Below are 25,338 nucleotides of genomic sequence, written 5' to 3'. Positions count from 1 at the left end.
TGAAATTCCATGATACAATTCTGTAACAGCTTAGCCATCGCAGAGCTACTCTTTAAAACAAAGCAGGCATCTACTCCCCATCATCACTTCCTTCATGAGACGAACACGATTCTTGTACAATGTTGGGTACAATGAACTCTAGGCTCTTATTAAGCCAGAGAAGAATTACAATGCTATTTAATCCAAAATAATAAAAACCCATAAATAATAAAAAAGAGCTTCAAAGAAGCCATGTCTAAAGATCATTAGATCTTTAGAGTTGGAGTTAAATGTCTCTTTAGAGACATGAAATACTTTAAGCTTACGAAATATTTTATATACAAAATATAAAACACAAAGATGACAAAACCAGAACAAGATTAACAAAACCAACTCATTTCATCTTAGGATTTCACTAGTTTTTCAGCCAGTCTGAGATCCTGGGTGGCCTCATTTGGTGGCTCTTGGGGGAAGAGCCAAGGCAGGGGGATGCTGCTAGACGCAGCGCTGGCATGCTCCTGTTCAAATTGGAGGCATCTGGGTTGGGCTGGGCAGAGTTGGAGTTGATTTGGTTTTGTTCAGTTGAACTCAAAGAGCAGACTGGCCTGTGATCTCTAAGCAAGTGACCCACCCTAGGGTTTCTGAAACTTACCATCCAATACTTTCTTTTGGAGCAACACAGTAAGGAAACATTTCAGCACTTTAAACACCGTTGCCTAGAGAATTCATGCTCTGTGAGGAGGCTGGGTTTTCATTTAGCTATTAAAACAAAGAAAAACCAACCAACCAACCCATGAAACTTACATTACACTAAAAAACAAACCTCATGCATTTTATCCTCATTTACCCTTCTGGTTTGGGTTTGATCATAAAATTCTCCTTGGTGATACTACTTGAACTTCACAGAACATCTTCTCAGTGTTTTCTTATACTTAGAAATAACAGTACCCAAAAAGGTTCATATATTTTCTTTGGGACATCTTTTATTTTTATTTTTTTTTGCTACAGTACTTAAATTACAAGCTTGGGTGATGGTTTCAAACAATTATTTACTCCTTTTGCTAAAAGTAGCTAAAGTTAAATTTGTTACAAATGGTTATTAATCCTTTCAGATGGTCTTGGTTTTACATTATGGTACAAAGTAGGCAAAGATATTTTCCTGGGAGGGTAGCATCCCCTTTGGTTGTTGAGTGGAATAGTGCCCAATCACACAAAAACTTGGACTTCCAACCTACTCTGCTCATTTGATGTTTCAAGCTTGCCCTTTCCTCCCAGAGAACTCTAACAAGAGTTTCCCCTTTGGTTAGGCTACTTCCCACTGTGTGAGACCAGTGCTACGCATTTTCCAAGCATGAGAGCAAAGATACCGGACGAATCTTAAAACACGGGCTGCGTCTAGATTACAAACTTCTCCTGGAGCATCTGGGCTGTGAAAACGCTTCCTTACTGACACTGCTTGAAAACGAGCCTGTGGTACAGCGTGGCTATGCTGCTGCACAGTGCTTTTCTTGGTGTGCTTCAAGGTATTTGGGGTGAGGGTGCTAATTATGTCATTAGAAAGCTCTTTTTGGCAGCTTATGCTGAATGGGCATGAAGAGCCTTGTCGGTTTTGCTCTGTCATGAGAACCTCTCTACAGTAACGACACTCACTGAGTGAACTGGAAGGTGGGGTTTCTGGTAGAGTGCGGCAGGTGATTAAATGCCCACAACTTCCATTTTGAAGGTGAGCTTCCACCCTGACATCCCAGTCATCTCTTAAGATGCCAAGTACTGAACCATTCCCTGAATTTTCCTACTGGCTACAAATGTTTTTACACTGGCAAAATGTTTCCCCTACTGCCAAGCAGAACCATACAGACAGTGGCAGGGAAGGCAAGAGAGGAAATGAAAACTTACACACAAAGGGCTTTACAAATGCACAAAGGGAAGAAAAAGCCTTTTCTCCCCTCCTTGCTTCCTACTTCAGGCTTAGCTGCAGCTCAGCACTATTTTACCACAAAACCCTCAGACGAGGATAACTGTTCAAATCAACTTTCAGCTCGGATTTCCCTAAGATCCCGACCCCTCAGGCTGCCCAGGTGGCAGCAATGTCACCAGCAATCGAGAGGGTACAGAACACATGGGAAGGCCAACACAAAGCCAACCCGCACACTTTGGTGTTCAAACAAAGCACGTCTTTTGCGTTGGTAGCTGCAAGTCTGATAACATAGTACAGACCATGCAAACTGCGTGTACCAGCAGGATTGTCAGGCGAAGCAAGAGTTAGTACTATCCGCTTCTTATAAAGGAATGCCAATGGAAATTAGATCCAGATTCAAGTCCTCAACTGCAACTGAGGAGTGAAGAGCTCAGATGAGGAGCTGGGCAGCCTGTGTGAGTGTGTTCCTTCTGCTCCCTCAAATCTTGAGACTCCTTGCAGGAGTGGTACCTTGGCATAGGCCAGGAAGGCAGGAGACATGCTCCACGCTACAGCACCAGTGTAAGATAGCTGAGCTACAGAGAACATCTGGGAACTCGTTTTTTCTCAGGTGCGTGTCATAAAGTGGTGTGCTACCCCTTCACGGTCTTCTTGTAGGCAGTTCTGCTGATGTTAGTGAATCTTTGCACTGGGAATATAACACAAAGCTGCCATACCAGGATTTGGACTGTGGATTTTAAACTGAACTGCTTATTAAAAATTGCTTTGACTTTAAATAGATTTACAGTTTTAAATAAAATAATTATTTTAAAATAGTTCTAATTAAACAAACGTAGAAGATCTTCGATCCTCATATCTCATATATTTTTGAATAAATAGTTCTATATATACCTCTTGATCTTTTTGGTGATGAAGTGCACAAAAACAGATTTTTAAGCTGAAATCAACAGTTGTCTTTTAGGAACAAACTTAATATCCTGAAACACTCAATGCAAAGTTACAGAAATGCAAAATATATTTTAACTACACAATCACTATAAATACATATTTTAACCAAATGCATGCTTTTTAATTACTCTGAGTAAATTACCAAAAAAAAAAAAAGAAGAAAATTAAGTTTTTCTTTAAAATAAAAACTAAATAAATACATAAACCGGAAATTAAAATAATACACTGAACCAGCCAGTAACACTTTAAAATACAAAAGCATCTCTCCCTTTCTCCCTTAGATTAGTCCAGCTTTATAATGCTCTGAGAATAACCAACAAAAAATATGCTAAACTACCGTTCATAAGTTTCATTGTGAAAGCAAAAGTTTTCATTAATTTGGGTATTTTAGATCTGCTACTTTAATATAGAGCTGCACATGAGGCTTCCTAAGGTATGGATAAACTAAGCCTCAGCAGTGAGAACTGAAAAAGAAATCATACATGCAGTTTATTCTAGGAAAAAAACATGATTTTAACTTTCACTTTAAAAACCCATTAAGTATAACAGTGCGTTAGGATCAATCAAGCTCACTAGAGGGACATCGGCTTGCAAATGGCAGAAAGCATGATTGTTTCATGTTATAACTCTGAGCAATACCGTAAAGATTTCACTTTGTAGTAGTTTACAAAATAATATCCTAAACCTGAAGGAACTGCATCATACAACATTAATAAGCTGGAGATGGGAGCGGAGCGGAGTGAAGCAGACCCCTCAAAACTGCTGTTTCCTGAGGTGTGAAGGACTCCTTTCACACACCACCATCGGCATCATGCTCTGCGCGAGAACAGCTGCCACATTTTGACCATAGCGTGGGCCAAAGGCCTGTGTCACTAATTCTGACCTTTGCCGTCATGTCAGTGTTTCTCTCACATACCACACAGAAAGGGCTGAGCACCAGGTGATAGAAATACCCATTTAAAACGACTCTTTTACTGATTTAAAGCTGGTAGAAAAAGAGAGCAGATTTTACAATACAAGTCTCAGATCTGGAGGGCAAATAGATGCAAATGTGCTTTCTCTGCTGGAATGAGTGCCCTGGACTACCAACATACTGTGGATCTCAAGCAAGCCTCTGAATTTCTTCTTTTGTTGGATCAGTCCCACTGTATGTAAATGCTCACTCAATGAGAGAGGCTGCAGCCACACAGTTCAGTGATCCTGTGTGCTCCTCCGGGCTGCAGGAGAATCAGACATGAGCCCTAATTGCAATAAATATTCACAGACAAAGGCAAGGATCGTTATTCCCCGTTTACGGAGGAGAAACTGAGGCACAAAGTGATTACCGTAAGTCAGCGACGTAGCTGGACAGAAAACCCAGTTAGCCCAACACCTACTACCAGGTCCTTTAAAACTGGCCAAAGCCACGCTACCATAACATGAATAATTTACTAAACATCTTGCTCCTGTTTCTGCATTTAGTGAGACCGATGATTTCTTTTTTATCCTCCTGCTTCTGAAACAGCCCACACAATACCGGGAGTAAAGTTCCAGGAAGTTTTGTGAAATCTGCCAGCAGATTTATCCCACTCATGATATTCACCATAATCTATAATATACAGGGTCAGCCTGCTTTCACCAAATGAGGGCTCTGTGAATGCTGCTGCACTCTTCTCACTCCACCCAAATTATTACATGGCTCACCAGGAGAATTAAAATGGAGAAAAATAGTAAGACGTAGAAGAAAAATAATGTTTTCGTAAAACACAGACTTATTGCATGATAGCTGGAGGCAACACCTTTGCACAAACAGCTGTAAATCAAAGCTGTCCTTTAACTAAGCTTCCAGAGATTGCTTACACAAGGTGTGGCAATGAGAGAGTATATAGAAGACAGTTAATTTTCTTCTTTCTTCTTCACTTGCTCAAGTTATCGAAAAGCTGCTTGTCTAATCTTAAAAGGGTGAAGAGAATGACTTCTTATTCTCCCATACCACGCTGCTACAGCTTAAGATGTGAACATTTTGCCACCTGAATGCTAAACTAGGATTTTTCTCAATTTCTAAGTAAAAGTGTAAGTACATCATCACATACACCTGCAGGTGGCAAGTGTTACCAAGAACTTGAAATCACAGTTTTTGTTTCTACCAATGATCAGTGGTAAGCTCTCAACGTGCTGTCTCTGTTCATTTCAACTAGGAGAAGGCTATCCAGTGTTTTAGTTCTTCCACACGCTGCAATATCAGGGTATAATAGAAATCCATGTTGGCTGCGAAATCTGTACACACCGGGGAGTCCATGTCACCAAAGGTGCAGTACAGCGCAGTTCCTCCAATGCTCAGGAAAACAGTTGCTATGCACAGCAGGATCAGCAAAATACAGGAGCCACCAGCTACTTCATCTGTAAATAGAAGAGCAGAAAAGTTGTATGAAGAACCATACAAAGCAACAGGAACATTTGTGAGAAAACCTGAGATTCTTTTTGGAAACCATAAATAATTATACAGTGCCTTTCCTGCAACCTGGGTCCCTGTCCTTGACAGGATCATTTGTGGAGTCAGTCCACATGGAAGTACAACAGTCTTAAATATGAGAATGTCAGAGAACCAAAGCCTTCCTTCATGGAAATATCTGAAATGAGATTAAAGCTTTGAAAATGCAACAATTGTAAACGTTCTCCCTTCATTTGTACTGCCACTGACTGTGAGATGGTGAACTGCTCATGTTTACTCTCACATTTTGACTAAAAGGATAGAGACAAAAACTTCAGGGTAAGCTATCGTCAAGGGTTAGTTACATCTCCATTATTCTGTGGTAACTCTTTGCATGACTGTTTATTCCCATAAAGAGGCTACAGATGTGCTGCTACACCCTCACAACCTCACTTATCCATGCTAAGCTGTTCACACAAACAACATCTACATTTTCTGTCACACTGAAGAGGCTCTAAGAACATTTCTGAACTCCTTCCACCCTACCTCTAGGAGGAGATACAGGAAAAATTCAAGGTTTTTTTTTGTTTTTTTTAAATCTGATTTAAAGTAATAATAATAAAAAGCAAGCTTCCTTATGAATCACTAAGTCCTGGGAAAAAAAATGGAACCAAACAAAAGGAAAATACTGGATTTTCACTTAAAGCATGAATTGTTTCTAAATAATTTCAAGAAAAAGATGCAATAAACTCCTTTTTGGGCAGTAAATGGATTTTCTTTTCAGTGTGTGGGAAACATCATGAAGCATTAAAATTCTGCTCAGTTTCTCCAGCAGACTGTACTGAAGTATTATGAAACTATGCCAGTATTGCGGAACAGAATTTGGCTTTACTTAAAATGATGGCAAAACAGTAACATATTAAAGGCTCTCACAGTCTGGAACACTTCACAAAAAATTAAAGAAGGGAAAAACGCGAGTTGTGTCTGAAATGACTCAAGAGCGCTAGAGTGCCTCAGCTATTAGGGACCACTTACACCAGATAGCCTTTTCTCACTCCAACTTTCTTAGGGCTGCAAAGAGCATTTGGGTCATCTCGGAGAGCTCTGATTGCAAAATACTTTTGTGGAACTCATCACCACATTAATGATACTAAAAGTTCAATATCTCGATGCCTTTAAAATTATCTGCCACTTGATCAAGCAATCCTTTAGGACTAAAATATCACTAATTTATATGAGTATAGTGAGAATGACAAAAAGGTAGAGACTGGCAGAAAGGTAAGAAAGGGTTACAATGATATAAATTCATGAGATTCCTTGAAGGGCGTGTGTGTGTGTAAGTGTATGTATGTATAAGCATACATATACATATATATATATATAGTATAGGCACAGAGGCATGTATTTATAATTATGAAATTTAAAATTATAGCATTTCAGTAATATGCTGTAGGAATTGGCAACAGCGACAGTGCAATATTTACTGAATAACCAAGTTCAGTGAATAGAGGAAAATTCCTGGAGTCAGAGATAACAAAGAAAAAAAATTAATATTTCAACAACTTAAAAGTTCATTGGTGAACCAGGAATGATAAATATTCATTTCATAGAATTTAATCACAGTATGGGCACCAACCGTGCTACACCCAAGAAAAGCAGCCGCATACATTGGCAATGTTTATGGGTCAAATCAGATTGTTTCAGCTACCTGCTCTGACCTTCTGCACAACATGAGTCACATAATGTGAAAAAAAGTGTTTGGTTCATGAATCAAGCTACAACTTCTGATGTTGACAAACATAACTAATGCAATGAGTATCTGCTTATATATATACGTATATTGCATGTAAATACATGAAAAATACATGTAGCTACAGTTCATCTCGATTTACATATTTGAATTGACAATTGTCCTCAGAGGTTGTTTCAAGTGTTAATTGCATTGCTAAAAATTGAAGTAAAATTACTATGGCACTTACAAACTCTGCTCATGGGCAAGCAGCTCACTAAGTAAGTAATGCATTAGTTAAAATCAAAAATGCTAGTCCTTATTCCAAGCAGTTTAGATGCAAGAATTAGACAAGGCAACAGACAGACCCAAAAAAGGGAAGGCAATGAGGCAACATGGATCACAACACAAAGCATTAACACGGCCCACTAATAAAGCTTCAATTCTTTTTCCTTCTACACATCTTACTCTTGCATGTTAAAAGATTCTGGGGATACCAAAATAACAAGCTCATAAATTCCCACACTATATTAAAGAATATAGTGGGACGTACCTAGCAATCTCCTTCCAGGCAGAAAACGTGATGTTCACTCCAAAAGAGGCAACTAAGCAACTAATGGACTCACTGTATATATTATTTTAAGATTCTAACTGCTTGCTTGGTTGATTTCTGCCAAGCAATGTTACCTGATTTTTTTTTCCTTTCTGTATTTTTTCTCTACATAGTAATACCTACAAGACAATATCGCTGGATAACTTTTTAGTAGTAATTCATACCAGTTTAATTCTGCAGTTAGTGTTATTTTTCCCTCTCCTTCCCCCAGTTCTCAATACGCTTTCACTTAGCTAATCATTAAGAGGAGATGCTGAGCATTACAACACTCAGAGAGGAGAATTAATAAATGTTAATTTGGAGGAACAATAGAAACCAAAGGCATATGAAAACCATTATTTCTTGAGTCCCCACATGCTTAGTTTTTTAGACTCTTCTCTAGGTCTATTTGTTCCATTTTACTTCACAAAAAGCAGACAATGTTGTGTGTGTGAAATGAAACATCTTTCCATTACATCCAGTGGCCAGTTTTCAACTTCTGGAGAACATCAGGCCTAAGAGGGATCTTTTCTACACTTGTTCCCAACCGTCCTATCAAGCAAATCTGAACATACCAGAGAAGGAACCTCCCATTATTGATCAAGCGTCTGCACTCCATTTAAGTTTAGCAGAACTGAAAGGCCTAAGAAAGTCTTCTATCAACCAAAGAAACTGCTTTCACCTCAAACACAACTTACACTGATTTAGGATGTTTGGAAATTCTGCAGTACCAATATTCACCCTCAGTACCCCAAAACAGCTTTCAGTCTCTCCGCTCCAGGGCATACCTAACTACTCTTAGTTTCAGAGTGGGAGCTATACTAGGAAAAGTCAGCACTGGCTGGTGAAAACAGTCAAACTTCCTCTCCTGAAATCTGTAGTCACAGCGAGAAGAGCCAAGTCTGTCTACCTGTGCCACTAGCAATAACCATTACCCAACAATTACCACTTCAAAGGGGAGAAAAAACGTTAAATTGCTGCTTCATTACTATACATTCATTAGGGTTTCTTTTGTTGGTTTAAGTGATCTTGGCAAATAAAAGTTATATCTAGTCTCAAAGGACAAAACAATGAGATGTAATTCCTTCAAAGTACGAAAAGTGAGTTTTTGGGCTATGTAAAAAAAAAACAACAAAAAAAACAACAACAAAAAACACAGACATTCACTTGCCTGTTCTGTTTAAAGACAGAATTTCTGCAGAAGCCGGTATTTCAAGGCTTCTGGAGTAACAACAATAAACTATGCTAAAGAAAAGGATACCAACATAATATATTGTATTTCTTGTGAGACTATTTAACCCATCAAAAAGACAAGGCATTTAGCCAAATTCTAGCAAGTTTAGCTAGCAAATTCATACAGATGTTTAATTATAAAGCAGGACTAAAATCTAATGCTCTTCAATCCCATGGTCTAATAGAGAAGGCTGGGAAGCTATCTGTGGACAAAACACAGAAGACCTGTTCCTTTTGCATTCCTCTTCATCTACATGGATTAGATTCAGGTAGAAAACCTACACCTACCGCCCCTAAGCACTAAGCATTCCTGAAAGGAGATTACATGTCCCTCACAAATCATTCAGCTAGAGGAAAAAGCTGTGACTTAGTTCCAAATGAGTTTAAAACAGAAATGTATCTGTTGTATCCTTCCTTCTGTATTCTTGATAACCACACCCGCTACAAAATAAGCTTTGATCAATCACCTTTAACTTTTACTTGACTACGTTTTAAAAAGCCAAGGTACTACATAAAATGAATGTCCACTTTGCTCTTGTGAACAAAAAGATCATCACATGCATGCCATGAATTAACAGCGTTAAAATACCTTGATCAAAAGTGTCGTCCATTTCTTGGAATCGGACTCTTCTCTTTGTTTGCCTTTGCTGGACTTGAGCAATTGCTTTTCCTTCTCTGTCATCTCTTTTCTTCAGTATGGACACTAATCCTTCTGCTGGGGCAATCTATCAGGAAAGATTATCAAAATCATTTGAAAGTGATTGGTACAACGTGAGAAATCCAAGCATGAGATCTATGTAACAAAACCTTTAAGGAGTAAATGAGATAAAGAGATAAATGGTTTCCACGCCACATTTCTTAAACATTACAGCACTTGTGAAAACCCCTTATTGAATGCATTCGTTTCTTAATATGCAGGATAGCTTCAGCATCGTTCTGCTGTGTAGTAGCTGAGTAAGATGACAATTTGTGTCTTTAATCGCAATCAAAGTTAACATGCATTGTTTGGATCCTACTGAGTATTCATTGCATCAGCTCCTTTCTAAACTCATATTAGTAAATCACATGGGTTGAGGCAGTAGTGAGAAGGCTTCCAGTCACAAACACTATCGTCAAGGACAATAAGAGGTCAATGACATTGCTGCTGCCTCTCCAAAGACATAATCCTGCAGAGACTATAAAAATACTCACTGCGAGATTAATTTTTCAGTGTTGTGATTGGTTGCCTAGGGAAGACGACAAGCTAGAGTGGGGACAAAAAAAGAGAAAACACCAGGGGAAAAAGAAGTCTTCTTGCTTCTGGATAGATGAGAGCTCCACACTGTAATAAGCTCTCAGGATAAAGTAGGAATTCAAAAACCATTCCTACAAGTTGATCACCCAAACAACTTGCACAGTGATACGTTCAACAAGTCACTTTCCTTTCCTTTCCTGTATCATTTGACTTAGCTGCAATATATTTTGACTACTTTTCTTTCTACAAAGCCATGTTAGGATGTTAGACTAACCAGCTTTGTAATTTCCTAGTGATTACAGAAAAGAAAGTAGGAGAAACATGAGGAGCAGAATGCATAATGGAGATGTGAGAATGCTGTCATGAAATGGTGCTGAGCCAAATGGATGGGCACTAATCAGCATAGGTGTTTGACTGTTGAAACAGGTCACAACAGTTTCAATCTTCCCCAGCAATATTTTCATCAGTTAAAAACCATAAAACACACACCTTTGTAAAATTATCTCCATCAAGAAAATAATTTTTCTTAATTACATATCAGAAAATGTTTTTGCTTGTTATGGCAAATCTACCATGCACCTAGATCCTACCATTCAAAAGCACCAACCAGTTTTCTGAAGTCACAGAAAAGAGGAGAGAAAACACTTGGAGTTGAAAGAGTAAAGTAGGGGACAGCATTAATACAAACAAAGGTACCCAGAACAGGTGCAGCACTTTACACATTACATTCAGCTATACCATTTACCTCCAATTTCTGCCAGCCATGGATGCAATTACACAAAAGAAAAGATCTTCAATGAAGTGGTACTTGCGTGAGAAGGATGCAGGAACGTTGTACATCTTAGTTCATACACATTGAAAGTGGATGTGACTGTATTTGTAGGATATATTACTTGGATGTATTATATCAAAAACAAAGCTAAAATTGCCAGAGCAGCAGTATATATGTGAAACTAGATAGGAAGAGTCACCTGATTAAACCCTGCACCTGGCTTTCAGGATCGTATGCCAAATGTGATAACCCACTGGCAGAATGTGCTTTAGAAAACTCACAGGGTTCAAGAACATGCTGATATTTCACAGGTGTAGCAATCTACATGCTAACGGTAACATTCAGTGAAACTACGTGTAAGACTCACTGCTTGTGGGCTTTTAAATTCTCTTCTCTTTAAAGCAGCTGGCGTTTTTCTTTCATTACTTTAACAAGAACTTTAGCTGTTTGAAGTTGTTATAAATATAACAGCTTAAGCAATGAAGAAAATCTATGGATGATACTAAGGTTTGACACAAGTATTATCTAAGTATTACCTAAGAAAAACAGATACATGCAAATCCCATTCCTTAGCTCTGTAGTCACCATGCTCTTTTTTTTTTTTAAATCTTGAGATCATCTTTACCTGAAAAAGTCTTATCCATTTCTTCATAAATTTGAGTAGCCCCTTCTAAAACCTGTCTTGTTGATCCGCAATAACCTTTGTTAAACTGAAAGGTAATCTGTATAAATTTGTGCTACAGATGAGAAAATATCACATTTGCAACTGATTTTGCAGCTCACCTGAGACATGACCCCAAATAGCTATAATTTTCACAAAAACAAAGTGAAAAAACAGACTACTTTCCAGACAACATAGCTGCAGACAACTGCCTGCCAACCACCCCATGATCTAACTAAATTGGAAGACCATGCATAAAAGCTCATTTATATTGCAATTATAAGAGCTGTAGAAAACCAGAAAACAAGTGACATTGTAACTTACGGTCCTAAACTTGCTCATACCACAAGCTTATGTAATGCATCGATGCATGCTATAATCAGAGATGGTGTGCTGCACACAGACAATGGAGAGCACAATCCAATAGGCACGGCACCAACTGTGTCATTTGGCATTTGCAACATTTCAACCGGTAAATGTGGCAATTAAATTTGCATGTCTCTGCTCTGGCAGTACTTTATACCCCTCAATTGTTGCCCTCAGCAACAAACAGGGCTGGCCATTGTGGATTTATGTCTACAGCATAACAAAATTTTCCCCAAAACACAGCTGAGAGGATAAGATTGACATACTCCCCTTTTGATATTCACTTTCACTTTTGATTATCTACTTAAGAGCTTGAATGGTTTATTTAACGAAACAAGGCAAGGAAGTACGTATGAAGTAGTGAAAGTGTGGAGGTGGTGGGAAGAAATTGTTTAAGTCGGTATGTGGAGGCACAAACCAAGTGGCAACAACAGCCTGCAAGCTCCTCATCACATCAGACAAGTGCACCGGGGTTAAGTGTCTACTGGTGATGTTAAATTAGCCTTGCAGAGCTGCCACGAAAATTTATCAGGCCAGCCAGAAAATAAATACTTATCCTTCCATGTTGTGACAAGGGAGGGGGATTGTGTAGGCGCGTATTAATTTGACTCATTTATTTGGGAGGGCGAGATGACATTATGTCCTTTAAAAGAGTGGATTATTTTAAGCTTCTACGTACGGCATCACTTTTGTAAAGAGGATCAATGGATCGTCCTGAGCCACCCACGCAGCAGGCGAGCTATTGGTGGCTATGTCTGCTCGAGCAGCTGGGACTGCGCGTGTGGGGAACATCACCTGGGGCAGGCCGGGCCCTGTCAGCCTGGCCTAACAGCAGCACGGGGCAGGCCTTCCCGGAGTGAGATGTTGGCTCCTGCCATCTGAATGGCTGTGGCACAAGCTCCGTCTCCTCCAAGCCTAAAAGCTGAGGGCTGTGCCTGATGGGATTACCTGGAAATGTGTTTCAGTGATTACAGTTACGTAAAAAGCTTGCGCAGGGAAGTCTTGCTACAACGAGGTTTGAGGTTCGCTTACTTTTGCTGTCGGCATACCCAACTGTTGCAGGATTACTTCTAAATGCAAGAGACCTAACTGATGCAGCATGAGTTTCTCTACTCTAAACACCTTCTTTTGCTTAAAAGGGGTGAGCAAGGTCTTTTGATTTTGCAATATAATCAGCATAGCTAACGTCATTCTCCTGGCCCAGCAAATGCCAACAGATCAGATTTTTAAGGCTCTCCGACCAGAATATCTTCTTTGCATGACATACGCACATACCTGGAATATTTCATCTGCCTGTCGCCAGACTTGGAATCAAGGTTTTCTTTTTGCTCTGCAAAGCACCTACAGAAGTATGCCTCCTACCCAGGGTACAGTTTATTATTAAAATGCAAACGCAAATACAAAGATACGGAATTCTGCATGAAGCAACTTTTACACCTTTTTTCCTACGATGTTCTCAACTGCAGCTGAAAATTACCTAACACACATCACAATATTTTATTTTTCTTATTTTCAGTCATTAATATGTTATTACTGAACTTCAGATCTTCACATAAGAATAGTGTCCCTCTTGCTACTGACAAAGTCTCACTCAATTTAACCAACTGTAAACACAATATTTTTTTCTGCACCTTTCTTTTAGAAAGATTTCAAAGCAATATACAAGCAGATTATATTAGATCCATCTCCCATTAATTAAATAGCCATGGAAAGTGGTATGACAGGGACTTAACGGCCATGCAAGACTACAAGTATTCCATCCCAGTGTTTGAGGCAGGAGGAATTTAACAAGGCAGAAAACATTATTTAAATTGGAGTCTAACTAGGGGACTGTGGTTAATACAGCTAACCACAAGTCAAGCCTTTGCTTGACTTGAACCACAAGAGGAAAATGTAGGCCTGCAGCAGGCGGCACAGCCAACAGCTCTGTTACATAAAAAGCTACATAAAGGACACTATTGAAACACAGGACCTTTTCTTAATTCTAAGCTAAATAATTAATACAAGATGCTGTTGGACTTTGTGTAACTGAACTCACTCTGCTCTGCTGGCCTTTTGTAACAACCACCCAGAAACTGCAAATGGCATGCAGGTGTATGGTGGCACATCGACCAGCAGGCAGCAAGGAAAGCAGCAGTGACTACTGATTTACTCAAACTGCCAAATATTTCAGCTCTTCTCTTTTTACCAGTAGTAACAGAAAGTGATCCTGCTTCACACAGAAAAGTTTTAAACTCTTTTTTTTTTGGGGGGGGGTAAGGTTTAATATACAGACTGCAAAAGAAGCAAGTAGATAAATAAATAAATCTCTAATTAAACTCTCTTCCTCTTCTCCTTGTTTAAAACAGCATGTGCTGGTAAACTATTTAAAAAGCTTCTTACATTATGCTTATTTTCTCCAAATATGATACACATACTTTTATAAATATGACACACAAAACTATAAAAGTAAGGCCCTGAACTTTGAACTCTGACAGAAAGTCAGATTACCCTTGCCTCTTGCAATCAGTCACAGCATGCAGAAGTAAATAAACCCCCAAAACTGGAGGCATGGAAGCAAAGTTCACTCTGTGAAGTATTTTGGTCTAAATGCAGAGAACTACTCAAGGAGGAGTTTTGTTTGTATATTCTTCTGTGGGATTTATTCCTGATTCAGTGACTTGGCAGAAGCATCCAATTTATTTCTAGCAATACCAGGCTCTTAAAGCAGTCACACATAGCTCTACAACAAACTGACAAAAGGCAAAACAGCCCTGGCCTAACCTATAAGAAGCAGGCCAAACTCTGCTAATAAAATACATTACGTGCAGGAATACAATGATACATTAGATATATGAATAATCTGACTTTGAAAAGGAGCTAACTAATCAGATTCAGCATTCATACCACAATTAAGCTCTAACCATTTTTCTGTTAATGTGCTTACCATGCAAGCATTGGGGCTCTATTAAACAGAAAGAACCAAATACCTCCTGCTCCTCAGACACCACATAAGCATTTCATGCAGAAATGTAATTCTCACAGACTCAAAACTACAGGACCCAAGCTGTACAAGAGGACAGGGGATCTCAGCAAGGCACTGTCTCCACACTTCCTTTCTGGAGACTTCATTTCTGCAATCAAATCAGCTGCTAGTCAGTACATACTCAGTAATTTTTTAAAGTCTTGGTGTACAAAAAATGCCATCTAGAAGCTACTACTTTATGCTGTGGTAAGGAGTCTCACTACTTTTCCTTTCAGAAAGAAATTTCAAATGGTAATTTGCCATTGAGAAAAACATCAAGATTTTATTCGTTTCCCTAATCATCTTGCAGAAAAAGCTGTATTTCATATGGCAAAATGCACCTTACGTTACTGAAGTTACAATCTGACTGCTGGTACGTCATTTGATTCACATAGAAATGACAGCAACGAGATCCAAGAAGAGGTTATACTCTTGCGAATTCTGTTGCTCCCAGCTGCTGACTGTGCCCCAAAGCTCTTTGCTAGCTGTATGAATGTAGTTTCTATATAATGACAGTGATTTTCCATCATTTGCACATTGCTGTGTATGGTTTGTACTAGTGAAGAAATATGCAGTGTAACTCCAATATGTAAAATGCTATTTCATTTTTTGTAGTTATTTAACGGCAGAGTCATAATATAGGAGATTTTCGGTCTTTAATTAATTATTGTAAATGGTAGCTGAAAAGCAAATGACATAAAATATCCAAATTAGAGAACTACTTGAGGTGACTACTCAATATGGGGCCAAAAATCCCTTCCTACCTGTAAATGCATATACAACACTTACTGTGCCCCATTTGCAATAAATTAGTATTACACCTGCACTGCTCTATCATATGATTTTTGTGCCTAGGTTATTTCAAAACAGTCATTACTTCTACCCTCTTCTAACTTATTTGTTATAATTTTGTAAATACTTGCTCCAGGAAAAGTTTTTATCACATCCAAGTTAATTTTTTAATTGTCACTGTGGTACGTTTCATGTAAGGATTTGTTGATGTTACACATGTGGCTACCAATGGATTTTCTAGGTATTTCTTTCATAACCATTGTATGAAAACATTGTAATCTACTAGATGGCCACAACCTGAACAACAGAAATTCAAAGGTGGAAAATGAAGACAACAAAGAAATGTTAAAGCTGGATGCAAAATCAGTCTGCTTGTTGTCAGTGGAATCTTTGGCACTAAAAACAAAACCACTTAAAGTAAATGCTGATAGTTTCTCAGAGGTCCCAAACCCTCTGGTGCCTTTCAGAGAAGCTGTAGGTGCTCACCACTTCTGAAATGCAACCCCTAAGGTAATGACAGGTGATAAGATTAACTGGAATAACAAAATATAAATGTATAATCAAACAACATAGGCTGCTGTGCCTGTATTGTAACTCACCCTGCTGCACCTAGCGATTTCAGGTATTGTAAAACACCTCAGAGGCTGTGTATTGTGGGTTTTAATCAGTGTTGAAATGAACCCTTCTTTGCTTTTCCCTGATTTATCCCCCCTGCCTCACACACAAATCCAGCCTCTTGCTAAGAAAGACTGGAGAAGACTCCACCAGTGCCAGCCACCATTATGCCTTATACGGCAGGGAAAATGCTGTGCAAAGGCTCAAGGTACTTTTTACCTCTCCAGAGACTCCTCTCTGCTATCAGAGTACTGGCAGTCCTAGCAGCAGGGCAGTGAATTAGAAATGACACTAGATTCTCAGTAAAGCATCAGTGTCATCAATTGCTGGGCCAATCAATACAAGCATAACTTTTCTAACAGTATCGATATGCTGCTTCCTATCCAATCCTCTAAAAGGCAAATGGCACAACACACCACTTTAAAAATAGCTGCTGTAGGGTTAATTTCGGATTTTTCTACATGAACCAGAACAGTTCTCTTCTGTGGCTTAAAATGTTGAACTTCATTGGGCTCAAAAGAAATCTCATCCCGAGGGATGGTATTTAAACTGCTCTTTTGTTATACATCCACATGGGCTTAGCACAGACTGTCAATAAAATAATCTTTTTTGAAGCCAGTGAATATAAGCCAATGGATTTAGTGCAAGAGTTTGATAACACATAATGAACATGTATTGGGGGTTCCCACATGTCACATGTTGTGAAGAGCTCATTTACAGCCACTGCTGGATCCAAAAAAGCTGAAGTAAACGCAGCTTTGTGTATGCATGGCCCTCAGTCACAGGATGTGGTATGCTTCCTGACATCCCACAGAAAGAAAAGGTGTTTTAGGGGTGATCAGGATGCCTGGTGCTGAAAGGGAGACAAAGCTGTTTAGGTCTCTGTTTCCAGCATGGAGAATTTACCAAAGATATAACAACATCAGCATGGACCTCTGGTATTTAGTTTCCTGCTTGGCTGCAGTCCCTGAGCGATCGTGGGTTCTTGGTCTCCATGCATTAGCTTCTGATCTATAGAGAAGTACTGTTACTGTATTGCTAAGGGATGCTGTATTGTTAAATGCATTAAAAATAGAGACAAACTAACACGATACCATCTTACAAGCCCACCCCTTCCAGCATCTGGAATCACATCATTTCACAATAATCTCATATTTACATTTAAAGGAAAAGCTTTTAAGGTCCCACAGAAGCAAATGCACCAAAACCAGTAGACAAACATAGCAAACAAGTAATCATACACTTTGTGAACCAGTCCTGAAGCAATAAAACTTCTGTATTTCAGAAGAACATTTTAGCTTAGGTAGCACTCATCCTTGTTGGGACCTATCAGAAGTGCAAAAGAAAGGGGGGTTGAGGCTAAGAAGCTTTTTCTTACTTTTGATTCAGTGACAAAACTTCCTATGCTTGACAAAATTAGAAGCCCATACAAGCATATACAGAGTTTACTATGTATGAAGCTCTTCTCAAATATAAGGAGTAGGAAAGAAAATCAAATTTCATTCTATGAATAGAAACCAACCATATGATACATCATTGGCATTATGTAGATCTTTTCAATAAAATCATAATTTAACAGGAATTGTCAGCTTATGTAAAAAAGACAAATGAGTTCACACTAATATGCAGAAATCAATATAGGTTTTAGAAGCACAGAGCAACACTTTGCAAGAAGGACACAAAGAGATAAAAGGGAACTTTTTTCTGAATTAAGACAACTAAATAAATGTAGGTTTCTTTTCAGAGTAAAAAAAAATGACAAGTATTTAACGCACTTTGAAGTTGGCAATGACTAAAATATTTTAACTAAGGTAACATGGACGGTTTTATAGGATTCACATTATTTACCTCTGCAATCTCTATCCTTCTTGCAAGTTCATCAAGAGAAGAAAAGCTGTCATCTAGTGATAAAGCTTCCAGTGAGTTGTAAGATGCTTGTTCAGGTGAAATATCTGGAACCGTGTCAAAATCCTCTTGGTTTGCTAAGCTTGCAAATGATTCTTCAGTGTCTATTATGTTACCATTTAAAAGTCTGAGAAGAAAATCTTCTTGTTCTTCATTTTTTACCTTCTCCTCCTGTCCTGCTGCTCTCTGCATTTCCTTGCATACTCGTGAAAGGGCAGTACTCTCATGCTCAGACACTTTATGACTTCCAGAGCACACGTTCGATGCAGTTCTGTCCTGGGGAGATTTTTCATCATCATGATCGGGCTGTTTCTGCTGCTGGTTTAAAGCACTATTTCCGAGCTGGCCACTAGCAGTTTCTGAAGAACTAGCAACATGTTTTGATCTGAGAAGATTTTTATCAGCTTGTACATCTTTATCAGTAGAAACCGAATCAGTAGGCATATAATCAGCATCTGTTAAAACCACAGCATCTACCATTGGCCCAGGAGAGATTTTCACTCCAGGCTCCCCAGCTGTCTCTTTTATTTTTTCTGCATCCTTAGAGAGCTGCCTTTCTCTCAGCTGCGAACTGTTATCTTTACCGGCATCCCCTGATGATAAACAGCCCGAAGAAGGCCTGCCCACTGTCCCTGTGGACTGGGTGTGTGGCTCCGATGTTGATTCAGCACTGCAGTGCTGCTCCTCCATGTGGTCCTTTCCTGCTGCTACTGAAAGGCTTGCTGTCTCGCTCTGTCTCTCAGTTTTGTTTTCACCTGGAGGACGAATGCTCAGCTGTTTATCTTCTTTCTTTGGTCCAATGCCAGGACAAGTTTCAGTACCTAAGCGCAACAGGAAAACAGTTCCAGTGTTTTTAAATGATTTAAAGCACCAGCAGAGGAGAGAGAGAATATATTATCATTTGATAACATTGGAAGCTAATGCTTTAAAACGTGCTCCCGTATCGGGAGGTACTTAATGCTCCAGGCAGAATGAAAGCTTTGTTAGTCTCAAGTAGTCTGAAAAGCTGACTCCTGATTTAACACAGTGTTTACACACATTCTTGCAGGCTAAGCACATGATACTGTGCTCTCCTGAAGAGAAACAGACTTACCCCCATGCTTCAAGCAAAATATGTATTCAAGTGTCTTTCTGAACAGCTACATTCCTTCTAAAACGTATTTTATATGACTGCACATTATGGAGGCCTGAAGTACAGATACATGCACTTGACTATTAAAAAAATGTATTTTGATGCTGGTGTATCTAGCGCACAAGATCTCTGTATTTGCTTGAAAAGAACTGAAATTATACTGATTTAATACATTTTAAATTAAATTCTTTTAAGTGGGTAACTAGCTCCTTTAGTTAACGGTAAATTAAAAATCTAATTATGATATTTTACATAGCAGACTGCATAATGATTTACTTTTTGGAATTGAAAGTTAGTTTACATATTAAGAATGCAGCTGGATTCGTTTTATTTCTGTATTCATATTCACAATACAATTAGAGACGGATTTTTCTGATCTGAAATTTCAGAGAGAACTCAGAGGAATTCTGCATAGTTTGTGAATTCACCTACTACTGACATGATCTGCTAATGAAAGAGTAGACGGTTACCCTAAATTGCCAATAAAATTACGAGACATTAAACATTATGAGAAGCTCAAAGCCAGATCTTGCCCTTAAGGCTTATGAAGAGAGAAAAGGAGTATTCAGCATTAGAATACCAAAGCAAGCTAACTATAACAGAAACTCACTTTTGCTCCATAACTTTAATAAAAACTAAGTTAAGACAATGCTACAGTAGGACTACTGTTACAGTAATAGTAGTAACTCCAAACAACAAATTCATACCTCCAGAAAATGCTTGTTTGCATTTTTTGGGTCACAGCCAAAAGCAGAAAATCTCATGAATATATTAACAAAGAGATCAAACACTGCCCTGATTAACTGTACACATCCTGACAAGATGGACTGAAGATATTACCATATCTCTATGATAATCTTATCCTCCCTCACCTGTTAAAACACTTTAAATCTGAGCGATTTCCTCTACTTGTTATATGAAACAGGGTCACATTCTTGTGCCTTTTAGGAAATAGTCACATTATTTCAGTTTATGGCACAATTTTATTAAATTCTAAACTATTTCCATAGTGAAGTACAAGGCAGCATAGAAAAGATAGGCTTGAGAATTGAAGAAGAATATCCAGCCGTTTCAAAATGCAGACAAAAAGAACAACATTAATGGTTGAGAGGGTATGGGGAACCTAACTTATGAATGAAGAAATGGGTACGAGACTGGGACTTCTTGAAAACTAGATACAGATGAGTAGATAGCCCAAGGGATTTGTAACGTGATATTGAGCCCTTCACATATAGGTCATGAGTTCAAACACAGCCTGGATTACTGGGGCAAGATTTTGTTACCATCTGTCAGTTTCCCCCAGTGGGTACATCCACATTACAGCAGGCATCTTTGTTGGTAGCCCCAACTGCAATATCAAAGATTAAATGGGAACGGAAATTAAATCAAATTCTTTACCAAGAGAGATGGCCCTTGAGCTCAGGCTTCTATTGCTAAGAAAGTAATAAACGATGCCAGCACTGTTATCTGTCTGTGAGGTACAGGAACTGAGAGGTAACAATCACCATTACACTGCACATCACATTTTCAGCAGCTTTCAGTACGTTCTGTACACGTACTTCAAAACACCTGATTTAGACAACTCATGCCCGCTACATACTCAAGGCAAGCTGAGACAAACACTTGAAGACTTACATTACAGAAGATGCTTTTTCCTACCAAGTTAAATGAAGATGTACCCACCAAGGTAGCAGCAATTTTTATCTGTCGGAGATGTAACAAAGTGTCTACAGAAAATCTTCTAGCAGCAAAGCACTTAGAGCAATTTAAGATTTTTCCCCCCTAAACAGTTACTATTAAATTGCCACCAGCTTTGTTCATCGCAGAAACCTGTAGTCACTTCATTCTGTTACCCCAAAGCAGTCTAGCAGGGAGTGCTGAGAACGCGATGGCATTCTTCCAGTGGACAATTCATACTTGCCCAGTCTTTGTCCCTGTCCATTTAAAAACAAATCCTTTTTGGCTTAAAAGAAAACAGGGTATAAGAAGTTTCTCGACACCTTGAAAATAAGGTTTTATGTACACACTGCAAAATTATGCAAAGTGTTTTATTAAATTCATCATTTCACTAGAGAATATTTCATAAAACACACAAACATGATTATCTTTAATTAACACTACGGTTTTCAGTTAGAAACCAAATAAATTAATGGATATAGTATGCATCAATTCTCATCCTTCAATGCATACACATAGCTTTAAGGGCCCAATTTTTCTGTCGGTAGAATCAAAGATAAAATCTGCCAGGGAGGAAAGTGTAACAGAACACGAATTCACATGAAGGACAGTCTTCAAACTACTTGTGCATTTCCTTTTACTGTCATACTGTAAGTCACACCTTTACTACCAGCAGCTGAGTTCAGTAGTTCTCCCTTTCATATTGGCAGATACATTTCTACGTAGGATGTTGGGAGAAAAAAAGAAGAAAAAAAAAAAGGTTCTTTCTGATGTAGGAAAAAAACTGACAAAAACAGAATATAAGCATTGTAAGCTCACAGTGAGAAGGCCCATGAATTTGGGCTCATGCTGAACAGGTTAGGTCAGGAGTCATAGCTTCCTCAAGAACATACTAATTTGTGAAAATCATCTCTTGTAAATCTTAAGCATTTAATCTTGAGGTAGGCTTGAAATACCCCTATCTTTGTACTGACAAAGTATTCAGCACTGATGGAAAATTCTCAGCAGGACAGCTTTATAATGGAACACAGAGTTTTATTAATTTACAAACACTTCACGGAAAACCAAAGGTTTTGATGACATTTTGACAAGAGTTACATTAAGAGAAAGACACGAAAAAATCCATTTGCACCATTAATTACTTTCACACTGATTTTAATATTTCTAGATGTTGTATCTTAACATTTACAAAAAATGCTACTTAATTCAGAAGTTTCAAAAGGTCAGAATTTCTGCTCTCCAGAAAGCTTTTGCTCCCACTTGGAATAAAAATGATGTAATTATATGTACCTTCCTTTTTTTGTTGTTTTTTTTGTTTTTTTAAACCATCCGAAACCAAAAGGACATTCAGTTCTTTTGATCTGCTTTCTGAGCTGTCAAGCATGTTTGCTCCATGTTTTCAATGTTTTGTTTTCAGATAGGTTGCCGCGATAACGAAAGATCAGTATAGTGGTCATGGTAAAGAAAGGATGAAGATGAGGAGAGTCCGCACACCTAGAGAATTATCATTTTGCTATTCTGTATTTTCATTAACTCCAAGTTCTGAACATCCAGGCTGATAGGCATTTGTTGGACAGCTTAGGTTGAAGGGGACTTCTGGAGGTCACCTAGGCCAACCCCCATCTCGTGAGAAATTCTGTCTGTTTTTGAGGAAAGGTCCTCAAGTTCAAGCTGTTTTTGGCAACTGGACTGCAGCATAAAGAGAACATTTTTGCTCAAAGAGAGAAAGATAAAGCACAGCCTAGTAGCCTAATGATGCTGTTTCCCTCTCTGTCTCCATTTTAACAATTCATTAAATGGCAAATGTTTCATAAGACCCCAATGATTCTAACATATTTCTCAAATAAAGCAGCTGCTCCCCAAGGCAGGAGGATGAAAATGACATAAAAGTACATCCCAAAAAAATTAACAGAACTATAGTTTTCTCTTTAAGAAACCCAAAAGGCTCCTCAATTTTCTGTGCTGTTATAGAAATATATAGCCCCAAATCAGTGTAGCATATATAATTAAACTAGTTAATAATATTTTTAAGTATACTGATTGGCCACTATTTGTATAATTATTATTATCTATCATCAGATTGTACACCATATAGTTTTACATGTCTAGTTTTACACAGTTTTGTACCTTATGGAGGCTGCTGTAAACACATGCTCACATTCTCATTCAAAAGTAACTCTTTTGATGTGGTCTAGAATTGCTAATTACAATTCTGAGTATCAATGACTAATTACAATTGCATAACATGTCCATTGCAGAATTATTTTTGAAAAAAATAATAAAATGCAAAAATGGATGAATCTGTGGGAATCCAACTGCAGCTTCAAGTGAAAGAGCTTCATAATTTTTATAGGAATACGTCATTACAGGACAATATTTCAAACAAATGCACGTACACGTACATACATACACACACATACCTGATTTAAAAGCAGTAGCTTCTCTTTTCTTTGAATCCTCTGATCCCTTTAACTGGAGCAAGCAACCACTTTCCCATGTAATTTCTGCAGCTACTGGCTGTAAAATATGATAGCATTTCCTGTCATTTTTGAACTGGAATACTGTGACTTTTTGAGACATTCAAGCTTCAAGTGGCTCTGTACTAAACTGTAAAAACTATGTCTAATAATATTAGTAGTATATTTATTAGCAGTCTTTGGCAAAGCAAAATTCACATAAATGGCTCCTTACCTTGTTTTTGGGTGCCTGTGGCCTGCAGCAGTAAAGAAAAAAAGAATAAATTAAACTACTCAGCAACAACATTCTTCATAAAAAATGTCACTGAAATCCTATTAGCCTTTTCTCTGCTCTAATATTAGCACAGAACTTTTCTAACATTGAAACAGCACCAGCATGCTAAGACAATTTCAAACACAGATCCGTACCATATGTAAATATAATCAAAAGACCAATTAGCCCAAACACTGCCCCACCTATTTAAGAAAGCAGTTAAAAGATAAGTTACTGCAGCATATCAAGCAATCTAAATTCCTGTACAACTTTTTGCTAAAAGAGAGCGTTGCCAACTTTCAAAATCACGTAAGGACACAGGATCTAGTGATATTAAAAATACTGATTGCTATAACAGAGGTTGAGGAAGGGAAAAAAAACACAACAAACACCACCACCTTTCTTGCCTCTCCTTAGACTATTTACACTGGGACATATTTTCTGGCTACTGTAAGATAGAATAGCTCCTACTGACTCCACTGGGATTCGCAGGTGATTCAGCATTGCTAATACTGTGGACTTTGCAAGCTGTGTAAACATTCATGCACAATGTGTACCTTGCTTTCAACTTAAAAAGCAAAAAGCTCATATTTTCCAAGACCCTGTCTTAAAGTATTAGTTTAATTGCAAAATAAATTGAGCATAAATCTTAGAAAAAAAATATATCAAGTAGACTTTTGCCTAGAGAGTTCTGGAAAAGTAATAATTTTCTATACAGAGAACTAATAATGGCAAATGAACAGAATCCTCATTTTTTATCAAGTTGCAGGAATGATTTACATAACTGAATTTTTATTATTTTAAAGTGAGGCTGCATAAAGTGAGTTGGAAGAAGAAAGCAAAGTTATTCTCAACAAAGTGAGAATTCAGTGCCTAGGGAGGTGCTGCTAGTTGTGGCATATAAATTGTAATAGTCTTGAATACTAATCTTCATGTGAGCTTGCAAAGTCACGTATATAAAATGTAGCTTAAGGAACCCTGCAGGCACACAAAGTAGAATCTTGCAGCAGCAGCAGGCTCTGGGAATAAACTTGCAGCTACAGTGCCAGAGCTGCCTCTACCTCCCATGGAAATGCAGGCTTATGCTTTCTGGGGATTCCCCCCAAATACATTCAGACTACAACAAACAACCTCAGCCTGGACTCTGATGATTGGCCTGGGTGTTCTTCAACTTCTGTATTGTCATCCACAGAAAAAACGTGGAAGCTACATCATACTCTGTGAACAACGGGAATATTTTTGTTTTTGTTACATCTAACTGACTAAGCCAAAGCAAACATATTTGAAAAAAAATTCTGTCTCCATCTGATAGAGAACATCTTTTGGATGATGATTTTTTCAGTGGTAGCTAGTATCCTTTTTTTTTACCAGTCCCTTAAAAGGCCTAGTAGGTAAGACATTCACCCATGAAATAACAGATCTTCACCTTCCTGATGGGTCTCTTATCCCTTATCTAGAAGTGCACCCCAGGCACTATTCAAAAGTTTGCTATATTGTGATAAAATTGTTTGCGAGGCTGCTGGATCAGGCAAAGCAGGTACAAACAAAGATTTCTTAACTTTTCCAAAGACTGTCACACTAGTCAAGTACAGAATTTCTGCTTCATAGTGTTTAAGCAACCCATAGGAAATCAACAGAAGG

At 38.3% G+C, this 25,338-nt stretch overlaps 1 protein-coding gene across 4 annotated transcripts in view; it reads right to left on the bottom strand.

The window, feature by feature from the left end:
• Positions 1-940: 940 nt before the first annotated feature.
• CNST (consortin, connexin sorting protein) overlaps positions 941-25,338 on the bottom strand; it is a 53,331-nt gene continuing 28,933 nt past the window's right edge. For all 4 annotated transcript variants that reach the window (XM_068676381.1, XM_068676380.1, XM_068676382.1 and 1 more), the window contains 5 exons: positions 23,659-23,680; positions 23,388-23,484; positions 18,102-18,979; positions 9,399-9,534; positions 941-5,224 (listed from right to left, as the gene is read on the bottom strand). In XM_068676381.1, coding sequence (XP_068532482.1) covers positions 5,019-5,224; positions 9,399-9,534; positions 18,102-18,979; positions 23,388-23,484; positions 23,659-23,680 — 1,339 coding nt within the window. In that variant the 3' untranslated portion in view covers positions 941-5,018. The remainder of the gene's footprint in view (positions 5,225-9,398; positions 9,535-18,101; positions 18,980-23,387; positions 23,485-23,658; positions 23,681-25,338) is intronic.

Source organism: Anas acuta, chromosome 3, assembly GCF_963932015.1.
Source record: "Anas acuta chromosome 3, bAnaAcu1.1, whole genome shotgun sequence".
In the NCBI taxonomy this organism is placed as follows: Eukaryota; Metazoa; Chordata; class Aves; order Anseriformes; family Anatidae; genus Anas; species Anas acuta.
Note: the sequence above shows the minus strand (reverse complement) of the source record. Positions and strands in the feature narration are given on the sequence as shown.